This window comes from Pogona vitticeps, chromosome 1 (assembly GCF_051106095.1).
Source record: "Pogona vitticeps strain Pit_001003342236 chromosome 1, PviZW2.1, whole genome shotgun sequence".
Taxonomy (NCBI): domain Eukaryota; kingdom Metazoa; phylum Chordata; class Lepidosauria; order Squamata; family Agamidae; genus Pogona; species Pogona vitticeps.
The window spans coordinates 322076920-322099137 of record NC_135783.1 but is presented as its reverse complement, the minus strand read 5'-3'; the positions used below and the strand labels follow the sequence as shown (position 1 = coordinate 322099137).

The 22218-nt window shown below is 40.5% G+C and overlaps 2 protein-coding genes across 2 annotated transcripts in view; one reads left to right on the top strand and one right to left on the bottom strand.

Moving 5' to 3' along the window:
• The window catches only part of SNW1 (SNW domain containing 1), a 24582-nt gene extending 7134 nt beyond the window's left edge, over window positions 1-17448 (top strand). Inside the window, exons 4-14 of the mRNA XM_020794372.3 lie at window positions 6526-6621; window positions 6703-6809; window positions 7359-7463; window positions 7553-7622; window positions 8809-8874; window positions 9909-10025; window positions 10297-10438; window positions 11337-11433; window positions 12903-13020; window positions 16499-16665; window positions 16750-17448. Of these exons, the coding sequence (XP_020650031.1) occupies window positions 6526-6621; window positions 6703-6809; window positions 7359-7463; window positions 7553-7622; window positions 8809-8874; window positions 9909-10025; window positions 10297-10438; window positions 11337-11433; window positions 12903-13020; window positions 16499-16665; window positions 16750-16945 (1281 nt within the window). The 3' untranslated portion in view covers window positions 16946-17448. The remainder of the gene's footprint in view (window positions 1-6525; window positions 6622-6702; window positions 6810-7358; window positions 7464-7552; window positions 7623-8808; window positions 8875-9908; window positions 10026-10296; window positions 10439-11336; window positions 11434-12902; window positions 13021-16498; window positions 16666-16749) is intronic.
• On the bottom strand, window positions 17383-22218 carry SLIRP (SRA stem-loop interacting RNA binding protein). The gene is made up of 4 exons (XM_020794374.3): window positions 22085-22218; window positions 18967-19025; window positions 18245-18352; window positions 17383-17519 (listed from the first exon to the last, which is right to left on the bottom strand). The coding sequence occupies exons 1-4, from the start codon at window positions 22155-22157 to the stop codon at window positions 17445-17447; spliced, it is 315 nt and encodes a 104-aa protein (XP_020650033.3). The 5' UTR covers window positions 22158-22218; the 3' UTR covers window positions 17383-17444.

Below are 22218 nucleotides of genomic sequence, written 5' to 3'. Positions count from 1 at the left end.
TCTGCCTTCATTTGATTTGGATGGAAGAGCCTCCTAGCAATAGTGGTCGAGATTGCTTTCTTGTTCCTCATGTTAATCTATGGGCACAACTTTGTTTTGTCTTAATCCAGTAGACTTGAAAATGGCAGGAAGATGCAGAAGGACATATCTAGCACTATCTCCTGAGCTGTATGACTTCTTTCTTAAAAGAAGTGTAACTTGTTGAAGCCAGAAGAACACTGCATATATATAACTTTTAGAATTTCATAACTTGAAGTGCAAGTAGCTTGAATTTTATAGATTAAACTTCAGAGTTGCCTGCGACAAGTGGTTACTCATCCCGGTGTAATGACAGACTATAAGCTGACTTTCATTGCATACTCGTGAGCCAAGCATATGCTTCTGTGTTGGTCATCAACCACGAAAATAAGAATGAGAAACTGTTCTGAACTGGAATTATGTTTCCTAGATTAAAACTATTTTCATGACATGTGAAGTCAAGAAGTAGATACTTGTTTCCACTTAGTGTTGCCAGCAGTTCTAGAGTGCAACCCCACGCCCAGTATTCTTACAACCAGTGGGGCTGGTTGCTTTGACACATTTCCTTTGCAGAGGTGAACAGGCACGTGACTGAGTACAAGCCAGGTTTACTGATATGGTTAACACATTGTACCACAATTTGCTGATACTTTCTTCAAACAGTGGATAAGGACTTATGTTTTTATTCTATTCAGAGCATATACATTTTAATATTGAGATATTTAATATCTCCTCCCTTCATTCCCTGAAATATTTGTTCTTTGGGTGAGCCTGGTTCTTCATGCATTGAGAATCTTAGGAGTTTTATAGTTAATTACGGTGAAAAAATACTGCTCTTCAAATGTACTTCACTTTGTTTTTTGAGATGTGCTCCTGTTGATACTCATTTAAAGCAGCGGTCCCCAACCTTTTTAGCCCTGCAGACCGGCTGGAGAAGGTGGTGCACCCCCCTGTGCTCATGCACATGGGCAAAGGAGCCTGTGCACAAAGTAGCGGGCACGCTTGTGCGCATGTACAAAGGGCGGCACAGTGCTCATGCGGGTGCTTGCTCATGCACAACAGGCAGCACGGCGCTCAGGGGGCACTTGTGCGCATGTGCAAAGAGGTGGGGAGCACTCACGTGGGCACAGGCACAAACAGGCTGTGCGTGGGAGGAGGTCTGTCTCTTTGGCCCAGTCCGGCTCAGGCCACGGACTGGCACAGGGCCATGGACCAGGGGTTGGGGAACTCTGATTTAAAGGACTGTTAATTTTGGAATAGTTGTGTGAGAATTGCTAAATGGCTGCTGTGTAAAAAATTATTATCCAGGCTACACATCTGCTTTTATTGCTATGGAAATTCCATGAAGGCTGAGAGTTGCTGCTTTGAGCAGTCTCTGTTTGGAGAATTGATATGTCCTCAACTGAACAATCTCAGTTTAGAATCTATAGAGCAGTCAGATTCGAACTTCCATAGGGTTTCGTTTTCATTATTGCTTTTTCTTCTTCTTCCTTGTATCCTTTATTCAGCTTTTTTTTTTGGGGGGGGGGATGAAGAGATTGCTTTTAGTCTGGCTTTCACAGCTGTGGAATTGTATGCATGTTGTGAGAAATCTCTAAGTATTGCTGCCTAACATCATTCTAAGTGAGTGGGCATCTAACTACCAAAAACATTACACAACCTGAGAGATGTTAACTAGTAGGCCCCAAAGAAAACATTGTACAGTATATACAAATTGTATGCTGTACTATTGCATGATAGTATATTACTATCCAGTTTATGCCTTCTTTTCAATTCTTTACAAAATAGAAAGCCTTGAGCAACTATTTCATATTCCATGGTTTATGGAAAATATTTTACCATAGGCCAATGGGACATGCAACTGTCAACTTGCAAGTGAGGGTAACTTGGGGCTCTGCAAACCCCATCAGCTCTAACCAGCATAACCAATGGTGAGAGATTAGAGAAGTTATAACGGGACATCTAGAGGGGCACAAATTGTTCATCCTTGGTAGTTAATTTGATTTGGTAGGCCAGGCTTAATATATATGTTGCTACAATGTAATCACCTTACTGTGCAGCTGAATAGTAACTAGGCCAGTTAGTTCTCAAATCTCAAGAGACAGAGCACTGCAAATAAATGTTTAATCTTTCTTTCGGTTTTTTGCAAGAAAACAGCCAACAAAAGCACATATAGTGTTTCACACATCTGAAGAAGTAGATTGTAATTGCAAAAGCTCAAGATTTTTTAAAATACCCATGAGGGGTATTTTAACTCAATTACAGTATGTTTATTTTAACTCATTTATGAGCACAATTTATTTTGAATCATTTGGGCATATGTGAATGCCTGTTTCGGAGTGAACTGTGTATGTGGATTTGTCAAGCGCCAGGATCATGGGTTTCAGACTGTAGGATGCTTTACAGTCTGGACTCTTGGGTTTTTAAATCTGTAACATGGATCTAGTGCTATGACACTTCGAAGTGCATTAAAAATTAAAGTAAATATAATGATTGTATTTACAGAAACTCTGCATGCATTCATTAGTGTAGCTCCTCCCCCCCCCCAAATTAGCATTCCAATTGCATATCCAGGAAGGTTTTAAAAGACGAGATTGTGACAGCGTGTTGGGTGGGGGTGGGGGAGAAGGGCAGACATGTAATTCTTTCCTTGAAGGCTAATCAGATCAGAAGAAGCCCAATTTTCTAAACCCAAAAGCAGGAGCAGCAGTGAGAAGAAAGGAAAACATTTACACTGATTAGTTGCAATTCTAATTGGCCATTCAAAGCTGCTGTGAGGCTCCTGAAGAGCTAATGAGTGAAAAAGAAAAAGGGGAGATGCATAGTAACTTGACAAGAAGGGTAACTTAACAAGAAAGGAGACGTCCACGTCATGGAAACCCAATGTGATGAAGAACGATAGGGATGAAACTAAATATTCCCTTATTAGGGGAACTGACAGGATTCTTATGATGCAGTAGTTAAACTACAGTACTGCAGTGAAGACTCTGCTCATAACCTGAGTTTTGTCCTCGGCTTAAGTATCTGGCTTGAGGTTGACTCAGCCTTCTGAGGCCAGTAAATTGATTACCCATCTCACCGGGGGGGGGGGGGGCAAATGTGTAGCCTACATAATTAAAAAATTATAAAATGTCCAGAGAAAGCTTCAGGCACTATGGGGCTGTATATAAACAGCACATTTGACTTGGTTGTGTTGTTACTGCCACCAGGTTGAGAAAATGGAACTGAGCACAAGGGGAAATTATCCTACGGGTTGCTGAGACAGTCGAGACTCTTCTTTCCCTGCTTGTCTGCTCCTCACCCTCCGCTTGCTATTTCTGTGCAGGCTCTTGTGGAAAAGACATGGTAATATAGGAATAAAAATTGTCCCAAGAGGATGCACACACCAACATAAAAACCATGTGATTTTAAATCAATTTCAAACCCCCAAATCCAGCACCTGATTTATTTCAGCAGTTTAGTCATACCCTAAGATGGCTATCTCGGTGAAAACTATTCCACTTTAGTTTAGCCATTTAAATAATGATAGAGTTAGTTGGGAATTTTTAGCATGTAATGTTATCCTGGCATGCATAACCAAGACTTGGATTGGCAGAGAAGGGGGTCCTCCCCTGGCTCTTGTCTGTCCGTCTGGTTATGCCATCCAACACCAGGGTAGACTGGAGGGCCGGGGGGGAGGGAGTAGCCATTGTTTATAAATCCAGCTTGGAGGTTACTAGGCGCTCCTTAGTGGTAAAGCCAGATCTAGAGGCACTCCACGTGTCGATTGGGGCCAGGGATGGTATTGGGATTTTGCTGGGTTACTGTGCTCCCCGCAACCCAGCCAGTTCCCTTCTGGAGCTGGCCGACTTTGTCTCCGCGGCACTGTTGGGATCCCCGAGGCTTCTGGTCTTGGGTGATTTCAACGTGTACGCGGGGGCAGAGGTTTCTGGGCCAGCTCTTGAGTTCTTGGAAACCATGGCTTCCTTGAATATGTCCCAACATGTCATTTGGTGGCCTTTGATACCGTCGACCACGGCATCCTCCTGGGGAGGCTCTCCGAGTTGGGAATTGGTGACTCGGCACTCGCCTGGCTCCATTACTTCTTGGGGGACCGTCCCCAGAGAGTGCAGCTTGGGGAGAGTGTTTCAGCCCTGTGGAGTCTCAATTGTGGGGTTCCACAGGGATTGATTATCTCCCTGATGCTGTTTAACATCTATATGAGGCCGCTGGGAGGGGTCACCAGGGGGTGTGGGGCTTCGTGTCATCAATATGCCGATGACACCCAGCTCTACATATACTTTTCACCAACTGCAGGTGATGCCGTCCGGTCCCTACAGCGCTGCCTGGGGGCCGTACTGAAATGGATGCAGGAAAATGGGCTGAGGCTGAATCCGGACAAGACGGAGGGTGGGTGGCCTCATGGTTGGTGGCTTGGGTGACTCTCTCACGTTTGGGGGGGGGTGACCCTGGCTGCAAAGAGTGGGGTCTGCAGCCTGGGCGTACATCTGGACCCGACACTCACCATGGAAACGCAGGTGGCGTCGGTATGCCTTTTTCCACCGCTCGCAGATCGCCCGGCTGCGGCCCTATCTCGACACAGGGGCACTCACTACCTTGGTGCATGCGCTCGTAATCTCAAGATTAGACCACTGTAACGCGCTTTACGTGGGGCTGCCTTTGAGGCTGATGTGGAAACTTCAGGTGGTGCAGAATGCAGCGGCCAGACTCGTCACTGAAGTGAGAAAATACCAACGTATTTCTCCAACTCTGGCCGCATTGCATTGGCTGCCCATTTGTTTCCGTGTCAACTTCAAAGTCTTAATGCTTACTTACAAGGCCCTAAACAATTTAGGACCTCAATATTTGGCGGAATGCCTGCTCCCACCAAGGTCTACCTGGATCACCCGTGTGAGTCAGGAGGTGAGGCTGAGGAGCCTGACGCTGAGAGAGGCCCCGAAGGAAAAGACACGAAACTGGGCCTTCTCGGTGGTGGCTCCTCGCCTCTGGAACAACCTCCCTTCAGAGATTTGTGTGGCCCCTACGCTGGGAATCTTTAAAACCCAATTTAAAACATGGTTGTACATCCAGGCCTTCCCTCCAGTCAATACCTGATTTCTTTTCTATTCCTTCTTATTTTATTCTCACTCTATTTTATTGTAACTGTATCAAATGATTATGTAATGTTCTTGTGTTTTATTGTTTTATCCTATACTGGAAGCCGCCTAGAGTGGTCAAGTAGACCAGATAGGCGGGGTATAAATCAAATAAATAAATAAAATATAAATAAATAAATAAATAAAGAACATGGTAGTTAATTTTAACTCTCCATAGAGAACATAAACTAGCTTTGTAAATCACTGTTTGAAACTGACTTTTTTCCACTGATGGTTGTTCAGAATAACTACATTTTTGTCATGTTTGTCTGACAAGGTAAAACAGGAGTCAAAGTTCCTGTGTAGTGCTGAAGGATGACATAAACAGTTGTTAGTAGATACAGCTGTTAAGTTTTGAAAATTATGAATTGACTTTTATATAAGCCTCTTAATTCCCTCTCTGCTAACAACATCTCAGATTTTTGCTCTCTCTGTTTTAATTGTGTGCAGTCAAATCAGTTTTGACTTTCAGCAACCCTTTTCAGAGTTTTCTAGGTAGAGAGTACTCAGAAGTGCGGCCATTCTGGAACTGTGCCAAATAGGCCACACGGGCAGGCTCTTTGGGGATGCACAGTGGGAAACTGAACACTCAACCTCTGGTACCACAGCCACATAACTAGCCCTCTGAGCAAGCCAGCCAGCCAGCCAGCCTCTCTCTCTCTTTTTAGTTTTATTTAAAATAATTTTTACTCTGCCTTTTAAGGGTAGAACCTTAAGTCATGGCAGCCAATTCCTCTTCTCCAGGTTATGTCCTTTGTGTTGTAAAGAGTCTTATGGATTAGCGATCCTCAATGGAGGCCATATGCGCTCCTGGGGGGCAGCCTGATTCATTTGAAGGGGGCCACAAACTGGAAACGGTTCTTCATAACCACCTTGATTTTTATTTTATTTGTGGTAATGTGTTTTTAACTGCAGAGAATTACATGGATGTCAAGGAACATAGTTTGAACTCAAAATAACAAGTGTAGGTGTTTGAAGCTCTCTGGAGAATCCAGAAATCATCACAGACTTTGAAACCTGAATGACAGTTTGGAATAGTTTGTTTAATTTTAGCAAACCACTTAAATACTTTCCAGCACTGTTTCTACCAACAGATAAACATAACATCCCTATAACTTCAAAGAGGGTATGAAAAATTTGATTATCTTTTAGCAGATTGTAGAGCCACAGAAACTCTTTTAGCAAATTATAGAGCCACAGAAACTTTTTTTAAAGTCTTATTCAGTCTTGTAATTAAGAATTTGAAATATATTTCTGATCCATGCATGCTCCTTGTATTTTAGCCTGTTCTATTCCGAAAAGCTAATGCAGAGATCTCTTGCTTTTCCATCTACTGTGCTTCCCCTTCTTAGTGCTGCTTTCACTGTTTCAGGTCATTTACAGCAGATACACAGACTTGATTCCAAAGGAGGTTATGAATGTGGATGACCCTGAGCTGCAAAGACCTGATGAGGAAGCTGTCAGAGAGGTATTGTGGTCAATGATGCACATAACTATTGGAATTACTTGCATTGTTTCCAAGTGTTTAACATATCATTTGTGATTTCAGCTTACAGAAAAGACCCGAACAGCATTAGAAAAGTCTGTCTCCCAGAAAATTGCAGCAGCCATGCCAGTCCGAGCAGCTGATAAACTAGCTCCAGCTCAGTACATCCGGTATTGGAGACTTTTTAGATTGTTTAATAATTTTTATAAGAAGTTTAATTTAAAGACTTTCTCAGAGTGTAAAACATAATGATTGTCCAAAGGAATAAACAATTACATGAAAGGTAATATGCCAGTGCTGTTTAATGAAATGTGATATTAACCCTGTTACAAAGAACAAAGTGTACAGAGGGAACTCTGTGGTTTTTTATTTCTTTCTTGGCTTGTTCCTGGTAATAAACCTTCAACAAATATATGATGGTCTTTCTAGTCCATAAATAGTGACTATCACAGTTATCAAGAAATGGACCTAAACTGCAGGGTATGCAACTTGAAGTATTTTTACTGCCCTCCCATTAACATTGGAAAGGAACAGGGAACATCAGGTTGTGTTCTGTGAGTGAAATGAGTTGTCTGGTCAGTATGTATAATTTAAAAGCACAATGTCTCTTCCACACTGTTTAAAGTGCTTATGCTTGGTAATGTAGTGTGAACTAAACTGAGATACTTGAAAAATAAGTGATGGGAAAATATAAATGAAATAGTTCTTTCATTTTTCAGATACACACCATCACAGCAGGGTGTGGCCTTTAACTCTGGTGCAAAACAGAGAGTTATTAGAATGGTGGAGATGCAGAAGGACCCCATGGAACCCCCAAGATTCAAGTAAGCTTCTCACTTCAAGAGTTTTTATATCATAGAGGTTTAAGGGATGGAGATTTAAATCTAATTATGTTGTGTTTTTTACATGATAGGATTAACAAGAAAATTCCTCGTGGGCCACCGTCGCCTCCAGCTCCTGTGATGCATTCTCCCAGCAGAAAGGTAATGTTTTGCTATTTCCTCTATTACCTTTTTGAGATCTGGCCCATAGACCATAGAGTTTGAAAGTGTATATTACAATAAGATATTAAGTTTGAGAACCTTTGATGCAAACTGTTTCCCCCCACTTCTAGAAACTCAAAGAAGTTGGAGGTAAAGTAGAGGAGCATGGACTGAGTAAAATGTAATGTTGACCTATTTTAGGTGACTTTTGTTTCATGCTTAGAATCTAACAAGGTATATTTCTCACAGTTAAGATAACTATCACAATGTAATAAGTGGAGTCATTTGAGAATCCATATGGGAATAGTATTTGTTTAACTTATTCATAAATAATCTGGAGTTATGAGTGATCACTGATATGGCAGAATTGCTCAAAATATTCTTCAAGGTGGTAAATGAGTGTGTGGGGGAATCAACAAATGCAGAGTATAAGTAAATTTAAAGTGATGTCCAATGGAGCAAAAGATAATGTTTCATGTATACGTGAATGGCTACTGGTGATTAACAAAGAATTTTACCTTCGGGTTATATCAGAGCTCAATGAATTATTAGAAAGGGGATCAAATGGAAAGTTATTAATATTGTACTGCCTTTATACAAATCTGTAGTTCAGTCTCACTTGAAATGGTATGTAGTTCTGTTGTCACATTTGATAAAGGTTATTGTAGAGTTCAGAAAGCTAGAGTAGGAGGGCAACTATTCTGTAGGTATCTACATGTTAAACTTTGCCTTTTATCTGCTTTAGCAAATGGTTTGTGGAAGTAGGGATTGTTCTTTGAGCTGCTATCTGCTAAATGAGCTTTCAAAGCCACCAGTACAGTTTGTGGGGGTTAAAGTAATTGGGGAGGAGGATATGTTTGAAAGTGCCCAGTTTCACAGCTTGAAACTGGCCTGAATATGCTGGTTCCCCCACCTCCCAATTTAAGAGTCCCTGGGAAGTATTGAGTATTGATATATAAGACTATAAAATTGCAACATATGCAGTGCTGAGAACTCCTTTCATTTTATTTTTAAGCAGCTTGAATGAACATAACAGTTACCACCAAAGAAAAGTACTGCTGTGCTATTTTGTTGACACTTGTTATTTGGAAAGTTAAGATTTTTCATTCACATTATTTCAAAATGGCAAAGAATATCCATTGGGTTAATAACAATCTAACATATCTCATCTCTTCTCTTTCTTCAGATGACTGTGAAGGAGCAGCAGGAATGGAAAATTCCTCCTTGCATTTCAAACTGGAAAAATGCAAAGGTTGTTAGCTTGTCATAATCTTAGTTTCTAACCTTGCATCCAGTAGGAACACATTTTTTAAAAATTTAGCAATTTGAATATTCCTTTACCATTGATTACTGTGTAAATTGCTTGCATTCAGAAAGGGGATTGCTCTGTTTTAACCTCAGTCAACTTCCCCCATATTCTTAGACTGCCACAATGACAAGAGCAAACAGTATGATGGAAAATACTTTGATGCTTTGCGCTGTTTTAAATGTGGTTAGAAGAAAGTATTTAAAATTCCCAAAACACAATGTGAGTAAGATGTGAAGCCAGTTTATCCTTATTGAGCCTTATGCAAAACAAGCATAGCCAATATACAGCTTCAATTTGTTTCAGCTTGAACCAAGGTAACTTAAATACCAACTCAGCCATAAACCTTACAGGGTGTAGGAAAAACCTCTGTATGTGGCTGATGGTGTAAAAATTGAATCTGTTAGTGTTTTAAAATAAAAATTATGCAGTGTTAAGTGAACTGTGATCTGTCGAGACTTGCACCAGAGAAAGTTACAATGTGTAAAGGTGAGACTGGTAGACTAAAACAGCTGTTAAAGTGCCACAATTCTAGCTTTCTGTAAAGCTGTCTGTGAAATAAGGTTTTACATTAAGTAATAAGCAAAGGTGTCCAAGTTAGTATAGTCTGATAGTCTGGCAGTTCAGAGGACTGTACAGTATTTGTAAATGATTTTCAGCATAGCAGTGTGGATTTTAAAATATCATCTCAATCAAATGTTGGAACTTAAAACATTGCATTTACTTCTGTGAAGATTCTTAGCCATCCAGGTGAAGTTATCTGGAAGTTAAGTCATGGCAACTGGACTTATTTCTTACTAAGTTGAAATGTTTCACTACTCATCCAAGTTTCTTCAGTCATTGCATTTACTTGTTCTGCTGGGCAAAAAGCAAGTTTACTTGAAGCACTGTACTGTAATGGCAAGTAAGAATTTGGGAAAAATTTCTTAGCACACTGTGTCTCTTCTGATTTAAGTGTCTTTTCTTTTTTTTCACTCCAGGGTTACACTATTCCATTAGACAAGCGTCTGGCTGCGGATGGCAGAGGATTGCAGACTGTACACATAAATGAAAACTTTGCCAAGTTGGCTGAGGCTCTCTATATTGCTGATAGAAAGGTCAGACTGTTGTTCATTCTCCTGTGTGAATCTTTTGAGTTTCCATGCAGCAAATCTGAGAAGCACTGTAACTTTTGTACAGTTGTTCTGAAACAACATTCTGCCAGCACTGTGGAATGGATTTTACACCCCAGTTTTTCTAGTGGTTTAGTTCCATTACTGATCAGAAATGTCATACAGCTACAGACCATAGACTAAACTTAGTGTTATCTTAACCCAAAGCAGAAACCCAAAGGTTCCTCACAGCTTCTATGCTTTGAATCTTGTGCAGGCTCGTGAGGCTGTAGAAATGCGAGCCCAGGTGGAACGGAAGATGGCCCAGAAGGAGAAAGAAAAACATGAGGAGAAACTGCGAGAAATGGCCCAGAAGGCTAGGGAGCGAAGAGCTGGAATAAAAACCCATGTGGAAAAAGGTACTGTTCCTTTTATCCTCTTGCTTTGTGCTCATAAAACATTACAAAACTTTTTTTTGCACTGTACTAGATATTTGATTATCTTTGTCGAGAAGACACATACCAAGAAGATAATTGTTAATATTGATGGTTTAGATTACTGAGGGTATTTCTCTAATTGTTGTTAATTTTAGCATTATGATTTGTTTTATGTTTATTTTATAAACTGCCTCAAGTTATGGTTTTATCTTAGGTGGTCTCTAAGCTAAATAAATATATAAATCTGCCATGGGAGCACAGTAGTGGATCCATCTCTTCATATGTGGTGCTCACCTGTCTGTGCTCCAGTATCATTCATGTTCCAGCAAAAGTAAACCTGTGTAGTTCAAATTACTTTTCCACAAACAGGCATACATAGGATTGCGGCCTATAATCTGTTTCTTTCCATTATATATAATACGTTATTCATTCATTCAATTTGTATCCTGCTCCCATTACTGTCACAGCACTATTCTGGGTGGGTTACAACTCCTAAAATAGAAAACACAAGCGAAAATAGAAATACTAAAAACAAAACAATAACCCTAAAAAAAATCCCACATGGTACTGACTAATCTCAGAGCGGTTGGAGGAAAAGAGGGGAGGGTAGAAAAAAAAAGGGAAGGAGGGTGGTCAGCTGGGGTCAATGTGGAAAGCCTCCCTGCAAAGCAGTGTCTTTAATTGCTTCCTAAAAGTCCACAGGGAAATGTATTAAATCTTTAATGAATATCTTAATTTCATCTAGGAATATTCAACTAGGGGGAAAACTTGTACATGTGCAGATGTCATTGGTTTTCTGAATACTTGCTCTACTTTTACTTGGAAATCAACTCCATTAGTGATAGTTGTGTATCATTTTGAATTTCAAATGTATGTGTAGAGGATGGAGAAGCCAGAGAACGTGATGAAATCAGACATGACAGGCGAAAAGAGAGACAGCATGACCGGAATCTTTCCAGAGCAGCTCCTGATAAAAGGTAACGTTGTTCAACGAATATGCAACGAACATTCTAAACAAGGGAAATAGTTTTACAGACTAATATGCATACGCTTGTAGCCCAACAAAATATCTCATTTGTGCCTTTATTCTTCACCAACTTGCCAAAATGTACATTCCTACTGTACAGTGCTTCTTTCAAGACTGAGCTGTGTGGCATGACAGTAGTAGAACTGTGGCTTTGGAGAACATAATATTGCCCTGTTTACAAAAGAGAGGACAAGAATGAAAAGGCTATGTGAATGGTATCATATACACATACTGTTTATGTGTTTAATATACTTACTATCTCCCATAAATAGGACCCAAAGTAGCTTAAGATACACTTAAAACCCCATATGGGGATGATATGGGGACTCCAGCATCACCACAACTTAAGTAGCTCAGGAAGGGAAATGCTTTAGCAGTGGGCTGGGCAGTACACAAATGGAATTTTTAATCTGTCCTTCAGGAATGGGGCTGGCTATAGAGGGCTGTCACTTGAACGTTATGGGTATTCCTTCCCCAGTGTTTATATCGATAAAAATAGCTGGCTGTCCATATGCAAATTCTGGGAAGTGATCAGGTGTTTTAAATATATATATATATCCATGTTGTGTGGACTAATGTTTAAATCAATCCGGTACAGTTCAATTTAAATTGATTCAAATAAATTTTCTAGTATATATATTTCTTGAACAGTTGTGTTTAATTGGTCATAGGATAATTAACTCAGTGGTTTGCAACATGCCCCATAGCTTCCTGTCATGCAGCCCACAGTTCTTTTCCACAAGACTATAACTGGTCTCTGTTTTACAATCATGTTTCAGTGCGGCTCTCTGTGTACCTGCAAGAAGAGTAAGAAAGCAAAGTGTGCACTTATATACTACCCCATAGTGCTTAAAGCTCTCTCTGGGCAGTTTACAATTTAATTATGCGTGTTAAACATTGCCCACTACTCAATTTACTGACTTCGGAAGGATGGAAGGCTGAGTGAACCTTGTGACAGTTACCTGAGCTCATTGGGATCAAACTCAAGTCATGAGCAGCCTTGACTGCAGTTCAATTACTGTGCTACAAGGCTCCTTCTAGAAAGAACACTTACTTGCAGATGAAAGCCAGAATCATGAAACTTGTTTGTTCCTCAAGCTTAATAGAACTTCAAGACTGTCTCTTTTCTGAAACTGTTGCTCACTTCTTTTGTATAACAACTTTTGACATTGGAGAGTTTTAGAAGGAGAAGGTCATATTTTTGAAAGGAAAAGCCAAATTACGCTTTACATGGCTTAAATAAGTCTCTGGATATAGCAGATCCTCACTGTTTTCCCCTGAATATATCTGGTCAGAGATCAAACACAATATGCTGCCCATTCAGAATAAAGATAAGTTAAACTAACAGTTTCTCTCATATACAAGTATTTATTGTGGATATTACTACAGCCTAACCAATTTGCAATGCTGATAATACAGGTCAAAGTTACAGAGGAATGAGAACAGAGATATTAGTGAAGTCATTGCTTTGGGAGTTCCTAACCCTCGGACATCCAACGAAGTCCAGTATGACCAGAGGCTCTTCAACCAGAGCAAGGTAATTAACTTCTTCCAATACTCTTCAAGGGGCAACACTGAACACTTTTTAAGTCTCTGCTGTTAGGTGTAGAACAGAGGTCGTCAACCCCCGGTCTGCAGCCTGGTGCTGGTCCATGGCCTGAGCTGGACCAGGCTCTGGAGACAGACCTCCCGACCTCCCCCCACCCCAGCTGCTTTGCGCACATGTGCCAGTGTCGGCATGAGCGCTTCCCCACCCCTTCACACATGCGCCTGCGTAAAGGGGCGTGTGTGCATGCGGAGCGCCAGTGCGGGTGTGCTCCCCACCGCTTCATGCATGCACCCAAGCGCGCAGGGGTTCCCTACCTTCCTCAGAGGCTCAGCTGGTCCGCGGTCCCAAAAAGGTTGGGGACCACTGGTAGAGGATTTTTTTTAAATTATACATGTCCACCAAATATGCTGAGCCATTTATATCTTCATAATTATAGAGGTAGATCTCACTTTAAATAGAAATAGCTATGTGACCATTTTAGTCACAGCTTGGAAGTTACTTTTTTGAACTAAAGCTGCTAAGATATCCTTGCCAACAAGTTCAGTGGCCATGCTGGCACAGAGATTCTGGCATTTGTAGTCCAGGAAAGTAACTTTTTAAAGATCTAGTTCTAACATTGGTAGTTTAAACCAATGCTTGTAATTTCCAATAAGTATTTCCTAATGAGCAACTACTTGCAGGTCACATGATAAAAGTATAGAATAGTGAACATTTAGGGAATTGTATTTTTGCCACGCAAGTAATATGAAGATAGAAATTGGGTGCTGAAGATGCACATCTTTTTGTCAGGTTACTAGTAATAAAGGGACAATCATCATGCACTTTTCAGTATGGCCCCTCCTAGGATATGGATGAAGTGAAGGTTCCACCTACCAGTGACTTACGCAGTTCAGGATACACACTGTAAAAAGTTTAAATATCAAATAACAGATCTCAAAATGAGAGACTATATTTAGGGAGGGAGGATGGATGAGGAGGAAAGAAAGAAAACATATTGCAGAATTCTGAAGGCAAATTTTGCATTTATCATAATGGTATTATATCTCAAAGTGCAGCATTTTCACTTACAATAGGAAAATAACAAGATGTTTTTGTTGTGGTTAGAATTTAGAAGAGTTACATTTGAAAAGAAATTGATTAGAAGTCTAAGAACCAAAGACATAATTAGTTGTCGAGTCACAGATTTTTTAAAACTAGCTTTTTCTTTTATTTTTCAAAAGCAATTAAAATAATTACTTTTAATTACTTTAAAACTCTCAGGTGCTGCAGGTGGTTGGCCTATACCAGGAAAAGACTTCTTCCATTCATTTGTATCCAGAAGAGCATGAGGCACAACATAAGCTAGCACTAAAATCATATATTTTCCACTATTTAATAAGGCATCCCCTGTAATTACAAAAACAATGAAAAATCAGCTGTATTGAGATAGTAAAATTAGGCTTTAACTGAGGTTACAATTGTAATTTACAATTGATTGCTCAGCTGCGCCCCCTACCTGGAGAAGAAACGCATAAATCAGTAGTCCCCAACCTTTTTGACACCAGGGACAGGTTTAGTTGAAGACCATTCTCCCAAGGACTGTTGGGGGGGGGGGGGTACTTGTTATGCAGTAGCTTGTTGGAGGATAGCTTTGAAACAACCTTATTAAATGTATTGTGCCAGGATGGATGAGCGGCGAGCAGGAGGTGGGCTGCAATTGAAGCTCCACATCCTGTTAGATCAGCAGCAGCTTAGAACCTAATGGGAGTGCAGGCTTCTAATATATTCTAATGCCACAGGCACAGCTGATCTAGCAGCAGCAGGATAGAAGTAGGGAGCGAAGCTCCACCTCCTGTCAGATCAGCAGCAGCATTAGAACCTAATACGAGCGTGTTGACAGGAGGTGGAGCCTCACTTGCCGCTCATCTGTCCCAGCGGTCCAATCCTTCCAAGGCCACAGACCTGTACTGCTCTGCAGGCTGGGGACTCATGGCATAAATGGTTCGTGCTTTTGGCAATTTCCAAAATTGTAATGCTCTCTATGTAGGGCTTCCCTTGAAGACACTCAGTCGGAGGCAGTGGCCTACTTTCCCTGCCCCACTTCCTCTGGGCACTGCCTCACCACCTCCAGGTGCTGCTTTGAAGCAGGGCATTGAAACTCTGAACACCTATTTGGCCAATAAACCAGCACAAATCGGTGTGTCATGCCAGTCTCTAGATATGACCTCATATCTAGTCTTGGCATGTCTCCATTGGCTTCCCGTCAGCTTCCATGCTGGTCATTGCTTATAAAGCCCTAGTTTAGGACCTACATATCTGTTGGAACATTTCTGATATAAAAGATCTACCTGTACTATCTGCTCTTCAGAGTCTGCGATGTTAGAAATAGTAACACTAAGGGGGGCCAAAAGTGCAAATAGGCTTTCTTGGTTGCGGCCCCACACCTCTGGAATAAACTTCCAGCAAAGGTTCACCAGGCTCCTTCCCTCACAGGCTCCAAGAAGGCAGTAAAAATATAACTATTTAAAACTATTTTTTATTAATTATCATACCTATGATGTCCAATGCCATCTTAAAATTGTTCTGTTAAGAATAGTTAGCTTTGTTGTTGTTTAGTCGTTAAGTCGTGTCGGACTCTTCATGACCCCATGGACCAGAGCACACCAGACCCTCCTGTCTTCCACTGCCTCCCAGAGTTTGGTCAAATTCATGTTGGTAGTTTCAATAATACTGTCCAACCATCTCGTCCTCTATCGTCCCCTTCTCCTCTTGCCTTCACACTTTCCCAACATCAGGGTCTTTTCCAGGGAGTCTTCTGTTTCATGAGATGGCCAAAGTATTGGAGCCTCAGCTTCAGGATCTGTCCTCCCAGTGAGCCACTGTTAGCTAGTCAGTGGTTTTACTGATTGATTTGTATATATTTTTTCTTGTATGTGAGGTGTATAAGTTGAATGAATGACTTAGGAGCTATGTATTTCATTCTGGGAAAAGAAATTCATTACAGGTAACTGCTGATTTAGAACTAGTTGCTTCCAGGTTTTGAAGCCAAAGATATTTTCTGATGATGATGGAAAAAGTGCAAGAGGCAACAGTGTTCTACTAGAAGACAACCAGCGCAAGCAATACTTAGGGCTGTTGAATATGCTTATGCAGCTCTAAGCATAACTTTTTGTGATTTATTCAGGCTAGGTCCCAACCTATAAAAGTTGGGAATTAGTTTTTCAGTGGTTGGATTTGAGAGTTGTGCAATGATTTTTCAGTGATATTATGCAAAGAGGTGGAAACTCCATTGGATACCATTGTAATGACATACCAGCAAGCAACCACTGCTTGCTGGTTCCTCAAGACTGGCTTTTAGAGAAAATATGTTGCTGTAATTAGCTGTTTTATTGGAAATTTCTTTCTACTAGAAAATAATCTGACTTTTTAATGTAGGAAAGTATGTTTTTGAAATTTGCATTTATTCTTGAATAACTTGCTCTGGTAGGGTATGGACAGTGGCTTTGCTGGTGGAGAAGATGAGATTTACAATGTCTATGATCAGCCTTGGAGAAGCGGGAAAGACATGGCACAAAATATCTACAGGCCTAGTAAGAACATGGATAAAGACATGTACGGAGATGATTTGGAGGCACGAATAAAAACTACAAACAGGTATAGAAACATGCAGTGCTCAGTTTTTTTCCTAAATCGTGTTTGAATACCACTACGCTACATCTGCTTCTTTATTTCACACAGGTTTGTTCCTGATAAAGAATTTTCTGGCTCAGATCGCAGACAAAGAGGTCGTGAAGGACCAGTTCAATTTGAGGAGGATCCTTTTGGTCTAGATAAGTTCTTGGAAGAGGCCAAACAGCATGGGGGCTCAAAAAGGCCTGATAGTAGTCGCCCTAAAGAACATGAGCATGAAGGCAAAAAGAGAAGGAAAGAGTAAGGAACTGGTTTGTCCTTGGAGAGTGACACTGAATTTGTAACTTGGAGCATTTTTAACAAGCCTGTCAGGGTTGTCAAGACCAACTGACAGCTCTTTGGTGATGGATATAGTGTGTGCCACAAATCAAGCAGGACAATTTTTATCCACAGAATAGTGGGAAGTTACAATTGGGCCACTGAATTATCTAAGTTCTACATGTTGGGCTGTACCTGTGTCCTTCCTGTTTGTTTCTACCCAAATGGAGCTTTTGTGTTTTATTTGGAACATGCTGCTCAATGTATTGTCTTTAGTTAAAGCTGCTTATTCCAGCTGATAACCTTGTATATAGTTTGCCTTGCTTCTGCTGAATTGTACTTGAAAAGTGGAAGGATATTGTGATTCACTTGTTCTGTTGTGGTTGTATAATTAATTTAGATAATGAATCCATTTAACAGAGATGCATACATATACAGGTTTATTTTAGCTTCCTTATACAGTAGTGAAATAAAAGCTCCTTCCTTTAACTGGTGTCATTTTTTCTTCTGTCCATGTATTCACCTGAGAAAGCTCTGCCTTTACTGATGTCAACAATGATCTGAAAGATTTAATAGACAAATACTTGTAAGGCAATAGAACAAACTTAATATCTGTCTAAATTTCTATAAATGTAAAAATTAACTGAATGCAGTGCTCTGTACAAGTTAAAATTGCCTTTAAAGCTTTCTGTACATTTCTTGGATCAAAGTTTATTTTGAATTCTTAAAAATGTTTTAAGTGAAAGGAATATATGCAGAAGAATGGTTCCCAACCTCTTTTATGAAATCCAAGTAACCTCCCCCCCACATTTGCATAAAAAGCATTCTTAATGAGGTAAACTCATTTTTTCTTAGAAAGTAGGGGCTTCTTTCTCCCCCAAAGGGCCTGTTTCTTATACATAATGCCCCACTCCTAAAAGTCAAGTAAGAAATTATTAAACAAGGGCTACAACACAAGTAAGGCAACTTGTGACCCCCTTGGGGAAACACCTCTTTAAACACTTCTAAACTGCCGTCTTTATACAAGTTAGTACTATATAAATTCCCAGATATGAATCCATAAATAACTGAGCTGAACTACACAGAAGCATTATGGGGGAAAGTTTTTATTTTAATGCCCATTAAAATTTTAAAAACTTGTGGCGAAGAGTTTTAAATGTCCAACAAGCTCAGACTATTCTAAGTATTTTGTATCTTGAAAAATATTTGATGTGCATTTCTAAATGATTGCTATTTCAATGCAAGAGAACAAGGTGCTCAAAATGTATGATATTGAATGTCTTACCTTAGCCCCTTCTAGGATATGAGACTTTTTCTGCAAGGCATTTTCGACACCTTCTTCAGTAACAAATCCAACCCAGCAAACACCTTTGTGGAATCCTGTTTTTTTATCCTATTCAGTCAAGACACAAATACATTATTGGATTCAAACATTTAACATATGTCTATTTTTAAATTTTATGGAAACTTTAAATTCTATGATCATGGCCAGCTACTGCTTGAATACGTATTATGCAAGTCTTTCCTTTCTTTAATTCATATCCTACTGTGGTGATCACACCAGCAAAAGAGAATTTATAATTTGGGGACAGACACTCTGTGAAACTAGAGAACAGCTGCAGGAGTGAAAGAGAAAACTAGAAGAGAAACTTTCCTGGGCAACAGGAGTGATATTCAATGGAATTTTTGTTAGTCCTGCGTAGAAAGCAACAATAGTAAATCTCTCCTTTTCTCCCTTAGAAGATAATGAAAAATTCTTGAACAGCAAAAAATGCCAAAGTATTTAAACATAAGGCAGTTCAACTGTCTTAAAGGACTGAATATTTGCAAGATCAGAGAACAGTGTTTCTCTGAAAGGGGTGGGTAACCTGGTCCTTTAGTAAACAACTTCGTTGTTTTTCAGAAAGCAATAATTCAGCAGGCTACAAATCAGGCACCTACACTATCTTAGCCTAAGTTCCGATTCAACAATATTTTATTTTAGTTACAGTTAACAATAATACTTACAAATGGCAGAAAGTAATTTTTCACAGCGCCAAACTGAGCAAAATATGTTTTTATCTCATCTGAAAAGAAAAAAATGAGTCAAGAGCAGGTAGTATATGAAAAACTGGCCCCATGTTTATGGGGCAAGATTTTCTAATGGGCCATCCTCTTCTTAGGCCTCTTGGGTTTACCAAGTAAACAGTAGTAGGCAAAAGCAGTCAGCAGCCTTCTGGAGCACTATAATCTATGCAGCTACAAAACATTTTTTCTCAGAAAATCATGAACAGTATTACCACCTGCCCAACACTGTTTATACATATTACTTCTCAGATTAACCTTTCCACTCTAGTGTATTTGCTATTTATTCATGTGCCTTCTTTTTCTCAATGTAGTAATTACAAAGCAAATATGCAAAACATGCATTTATGATTATTTCTTGACTGCAGACCCAGTTTTCCTGTACATGCAACAGTAAAATCCACAATTTAAAAATACGAACATATATTGAATAGTACTTACATTTATTTTTAGTCTCAAAAAAAGATGTCATTATATACAAAAATACACATGGAACCCTTACATAGATTGCATTTAATCAGACACTTATCCCAACACTTGCAGTTTGTAGTTTAGAGAATAAAAACAGGCAAAGCCTTTAACATATCTTTATATTTGACAAACACTATGGAAGCACTAAAATCAGATAAGATGGTAAAAAATAAGCATAATTATACTGAAATGTAGAACAAAAAAATGGCAGGTGCCTAGCTAGTGCCTGGATGGGGAACTGGGAGACTGTGTATGGCCTTTATATACACTACAGTGGTGCCCTGCATGATGACGACCCCGCAGAACGACAAAACCGCAGGACGATGCCTTTTTGCGATCACTATAGCGATTCGCAAAACAGGCGCTTCAATGAGGGAATTCCGCTTGCCAATGACTTGGTTCGTGCTTCAAAGATCGTTTAATCGCAAAATGACGATCTTTACAGCTGATCATCGGCTTCACAAAATGGCTTCCTGCTGTTTTCCGGACCCCTGCTTCGGAAGACAGCAATAAAAAACAGCTGATCGGCGCTCGCAAAATGGCTGCCCTATAGAGGATCTTCGCTGGATGACGAGGTAACTTCCCCATTGGAACGCATTAACCAGTTTTCAATGTATTCCAATGGGGAAACTGCTTTCACATGATGACGATTTCGCTGTACAACGATTTTAACGGAACGGATTGTCATGCAGGACACCACTGTACCTTGAATTCCAGGCAAAAAAGGTTAGACAAAGTGTTACAAATATACTTTTCTAACCACATCATTTACTAGATATGAAATATATGAGGAAATGTAGAGAATGTCCATGGAAAATTCAGGTTAAAATCCTATATGGCTACAAAACATGTTGGCAAGTTCATGTACTATGAAGGAAAGGCCAATAATATAGAAAGCATCATATCCTTTAAGTAAATGTAAAGGTTCCCCTTGACAATTGTCCAGTTGTGTCTGACTCTAGGGGGTGGTGCTCATTCCGTTTCCAAGCCTTAGACAGTTTCCGTGGTCATATCGCCAGCGCAACTAGACACGGAACACTGTTACCTTCCCACTGTGGTGCCTCGCTAGACAGTTACCCCGCACGACAGTTTTTTCTCTATACATTGGCTTTTTGCGATCGCTATAGTGATTCGCAAAACAGTGGTTCCTATGGGGGAATTTTGCTGGACAATGTTTGGTCCCTGCTTCGCAAACCGATTTTTGCTAGATGACGATTTTGACAGCTCCCTCCGCACTCGCAAACAGGTGTTTTTGGGACCTAAGCTTCGCAAGACAGTGATTTAGACAGCTGATTGGCAGTTCGCTAATCAGCTTTCCTATGGCCAATCTTCGCTAGACAACGATGACTCTTCCCCATTAGAACGCATTAAACAGGTTTCAATGCATTCCAATGGGGAAATGCTTTTCGCTAGACAATGATTTCGCTAAACAGTGATTTCAGTGGAACGGATTATCATAGTCTAGTGAGGCACCACTGTACATGCTTTCGAACTGCTAGGTTGGCAGGAGCTGGGACAAGCGACGGGAGCTCACTCCATCGTGTGGATTTGAACTATTAGTCTTTCGACTGCAGCCCGGAGGCTGTTGCGGTTTAATATGCAACGCCACCATGTCCCTTCATCATATCCTATACCTTAATGTAAAAACATTACTGTATAAAGAATGCGCACACACACACACACACACACACACACAATTCCCTTGTAGTTCTAGTTACTGGGTGGGCCCTACTGCATGCTACAATGCAAGACACATTGCTGGGGAGACCAGGGTCCAGATCCTTAGACAACTATAAAGTAAATTGCCTCTTCAGGGTAAGTCAATTTCCCATGATCTGTGTTGACCAAACATTTACTGTTACATACAACATTTATTTGTTATCACATATGTCTTCCAATGAGCTCATGGTGGCAATTTGCAGCTCTCCTCATGCCTTTACCTTCCCAACAGTTTTATGCAGGCCTGCCTGAAAGCCACTGACTGATTCAAGGTCAGCCACTGAGCTTATTGACTCAATAAAGACTTGAGCCTCAAGTTATTTACTCGCATTAGTTTATTTGATTTTTATCCCATCCTTCTTCGTTTGGATCCAGGGCGGCATACAAAAAAATCAGAACGAACAAATACTTTCAACAAAATTCCCACGTACTAGTCAAACAACGTCATCAGTACAAATGGCTCTCCATCATTACCTATCTTATCTCACCAACCTCTTCCTCCTAGTCTCTTTGGCTGCTAAAGAAACAGGGAAGCTTATCGTCAAGGTCTGCGGCAAAATGGAAATTGAAAAAAGAAGAGGGCGGGAAAGGGCATCTGTGCAGTAGGACTTGCGTGAGGAGAAAAGCAATTATTCCAACGCCACTAGGTGAGGACAAATTTGCAGTCTCAAAAAGGCGGAGGTCGCCTTCCCTCGCCTCTCAGGGTCGTTTCCCTACAACTTTTAAAATAACAAATCCGGGCACCACGTGGAAACACAACAGATAACCCGCCACCGATACCCTCCCAGGCGAATTGGGCAAAACGACTCAGGCCACCCCGGTTCTATCAGAGCTATATGAAGTTCCCTTTTTTTCTCTCTCTCTCACTCACTTGGGCCCACGGTCCAAGGTAGCCGGCGAACGAAAATTTTAAAGGCCTTCTGCGACATGCCGCCCGCCGCCATCTTGAAAGAAACGCAGGTCGCTTCCGGGTCAACGCAGAAGAAGCCTCGCCCCTTCCGCGGA